The 2,897-nt window shown below is 35.7% G+C and overlaps 1 protein-coding gene across 1 annotated transcript; it reads left to right on the top strand.

The window, feature by feature from the left end:
* The first annotated feature begins 314 nt into the window (after positions 1 to 314).
* LOC149949766 (uncharacterized) lies at positions 315 to 1,481 on the top strand. The gene is made up of 2 exons (XM_090169060.1): positions 315 to 498; positions 584 to 1,481. Exons 1-2 carry the CDS (start codon positions 315 to 317, stop codon positions 1,393 to 1,395), a joined length of 996 nt encoding a protein of 331 aa, XP_090025186.1. The 3' UTR covers positions 1,396 to 1,481.
* Positions 1,482 to 2,897: the final 1,416 nt, after the last annotated feature.

The raw sequence follows: 2,897 nt of genomic DNA, 5'->3' as shown, positions 1-2,897 counted from the left end.
ATGTAATCAGTGTAGTTACTCGGGTACAGAAATATACGGACTCATTGCACACAAAGGAATCCAAATGAGTGAGAAACCCTTTAAATGCGATCAGTGCAGTTACTCGGGTTCAAAGAACGTACAACTAATTGCACATATGAAAACGCACACAGGCAAAAAACCCTTCAAATGTGACCAATGTAACTACTCCAGCGCACAAAAGTACAGAAAATTGGAAACTCATTGAACACACAAAAACCCACATGAGCGAGAAACCCTTCAAATGCGATCATTGTAATTACTCATGTATACATAAAAGCTGACTAATTGAACATATGAGAACGCACACAAAAGAAAAACCTTTCAAATGCGATCAGTGTCGTTACTCAGCTAAACAAAGAATCCACCTCATTTTACACAAACGAACCCACACTGGTGAGAAACCTTTCAAATGTAACGAATGTAAGTTCACAACCGCGCTAAAGAGCTATTTGGTATTACATAAAAGAAGACACTCAGGTGAGAAGCCATTCAATTGTGACCAGTGCAGCTACACATGCACACTCAAAAGTATTTAAAATTCACAAAAGAACGCACACCAAAGAGAAACCTTTCAAATGTGACCAATGTAGTTACACATCTACCCAGGGAATACACCTCATTTTTCACAAACGAACACACACTGCAGATAAACCCTATAAATGTGACCAGTGTACTTATTCGGCAGCACACAAATCCTCATTGATTGGACACATAAGAAGGCACACGCACGAGAGGCCTTACAAATGTCCAAAATGCGACTACAGCTCCAAACGTCAATGGCATATAATCCGCCACGAAAAATTTAATCACGCAAAAGGGAAAGCCCACAAGTGTCCCGAATGCGATAAGAACTTCACTTTGAAGTCATCTCTCAAATCTCACCTTCGAAATTGTGGTAGTGCAGGCAAGAAAACTGGAATTAGCGTCAGCCGAAAACCAGACACCATAACGCCCCCACAAATTAGACAATTCAACGCCCCATGTCGTCAAATGGGAGTTAAGTCTTGTAAGGTGAAATTACGTCAGCTAACGAATGCACAGATTAAATCTTTCACTCGAAGAGCGATTTTTATCGATGCCAATAAAAGCGAAACGGATCTCACAGACCGTATTGGGCACCTTCGCGTCAGTAGAGGAACTCTCTTCGGCAAGGAATGTTTGAAAATAGACGCCACGCGCATCAAAGAAGAGCCATTTGACTTTATCGACCTGGTATCAATTCCGTCAATAATAAAACGGGAAGAAATGGAATGCCGAGATGCGGCAGAGCTAAATGAGGTACACGAATTAAAGTTGAACACCACGACGAAGACGAAAGCGTCAAATTTAAAAACAAATCGTATTAATACTATTAATAAGATTCACCATATTTGATATTTGAAAATTTTCACTCAACATTCGCATAGAAATTAACCAAAAAACTATACATGTATATACATTCACTTGGAATGTTTAAAGATCCATTGGCACCGTGCTGCGAAATTTGCTCCAGAAAATGGGCTTGAATTTTAATTCTTTGGCTGGCTCCAGTCTCTAAGTAACCGCGCCACTGAAAGAAAATGTTTTTAAAATCTTGTAGAATTTGTTACATTTTTCGGGAAACTTGTGTAGCGTTAGATCATTAAAAATAAACTAAATTAGGCAAGGCTTAGCGTAGAACGTCTTGAGCGAAATCGCCGCTGAAAACCAAGCATTTTTCTATGATAATCATCAGGGCAAATGTAGTCTTCCTTGAACATTCCAAGGCTAAACATTTACAGTTTCCTGGCTCAATAAGGGTATAGTGTTGCGAATGGTTTGGCACGGAAAAAGTCTTGACATGTTTGAAAAAGACAGGTACTTTACGCCCTCCTCCTGAAAATATTCGCTAGATAGAGCGATCGCTATGAAATAAAAAGTTACAGTCTTATTTGTCTTGACCTGTTAATTAACTCATTAATTATTTAGTGACCAGTTGTTATGATTAAGTGTCGAACTTTTAATAAGTCTCAGGTGCCATTGATTTCAAGTTAAAAATAATAAAACTTGGAAGAACAGAATGTATTTTACCTCGATCATGACTGAGAACAGAAATCATAGAAACGCTTAAGCCCGTTTAAATATCGAGAAGCACCTTCTCTCCCATTATATTTGTATGTTGAACAAGAATGTTTCGTAATTTCTTGACTGACGGTTATTAATTTATTTTATTTTATGTGTTAATCATTTCCTTTTTGATTTATTTTACATTTTGTGTTCCATTTACTCAGTATTAATTACTTTAATACTTCAATATTATTATTTTTAAATCCTAAGTTTTAGGGATTAATTGATTAATTTTCCTAATTTTATCATTTAATCCTTTTGTGACAATCTTTTGTTCATTGATACACAGGTAAAGGTCAAGGCCAAAATCATTTTTAAATGATAATCTGATTATAATTATTAATTTTTTAAGTCTCTAAACTGAATAACATGTAGTTTAAAAAATTTCTTTACCAGTGTTATACTTTACGAAAAGTGGATAATTTTAGGCGTAGAGAAAAGTATTCGTCTAAATCAAGTGGCAATTTACGCGCTCACACCACGCTTACCCAGTTAATTGTAAAATTGCATAACCTTGAGATATTTAATTATAAACAGCATTTTCCTGTTGCAAATTGTGTTTGAATATCACTAAAATTATGTATAATAATCACAACAATAATTATCAATAATCAGCTATGTTTCGCCGAAGTGCTTTAGAATATTAAATTCAAAAAGCATTGGGAACTAGTCCAACTGCATGCTTTAACCAAAGAATATTATGGTATATGGAGTTATTGAAAGTTAGGGAATACCACATGATTCTTGGACAAATTGTGTTTTTGGTTTTAATTTCATTAGTTAACCTCTGG

This window comes from Leiobunum rupestre, chromosome 3, assembly GCF_980474605.1.
Source record: "Leiobunum rupestre chromosome 3, qqLeiRupe1.1.hap1, whole genome shotgun sequence".
In the NCBI taxonomy this organism is placed as follows: domain Eukaryota; kingdom Metazoa; phylum Arthropoda; class Arachnida; order Opiliones; family Sclerosomatidae; genus Leiobunum; species Leiobunum rupestre.
Note: the sequence above shows the minus strand (reverse complement) of the source record. Positions and strands in the feature narration are given on the sequence as shown.

What these genes read in the sequence shown, in the direction of transcription:
- LOC149949766 (XM_090169060.1), top strand. Translation starts at nt 315, where the DNA reads ATGAGAACGCACACAAAAGAAAAACCTTTCAAATGCGATCAGTGTCGT. An exon ending in ACATAAAAGAAGACACTCAG is followed by an intron (nt 499 to 583) that starts GTGAGAAGCCAT and finishes CGCACACCAAAG; the next exon opens with AGAAACCTTTCAAATGTGAC.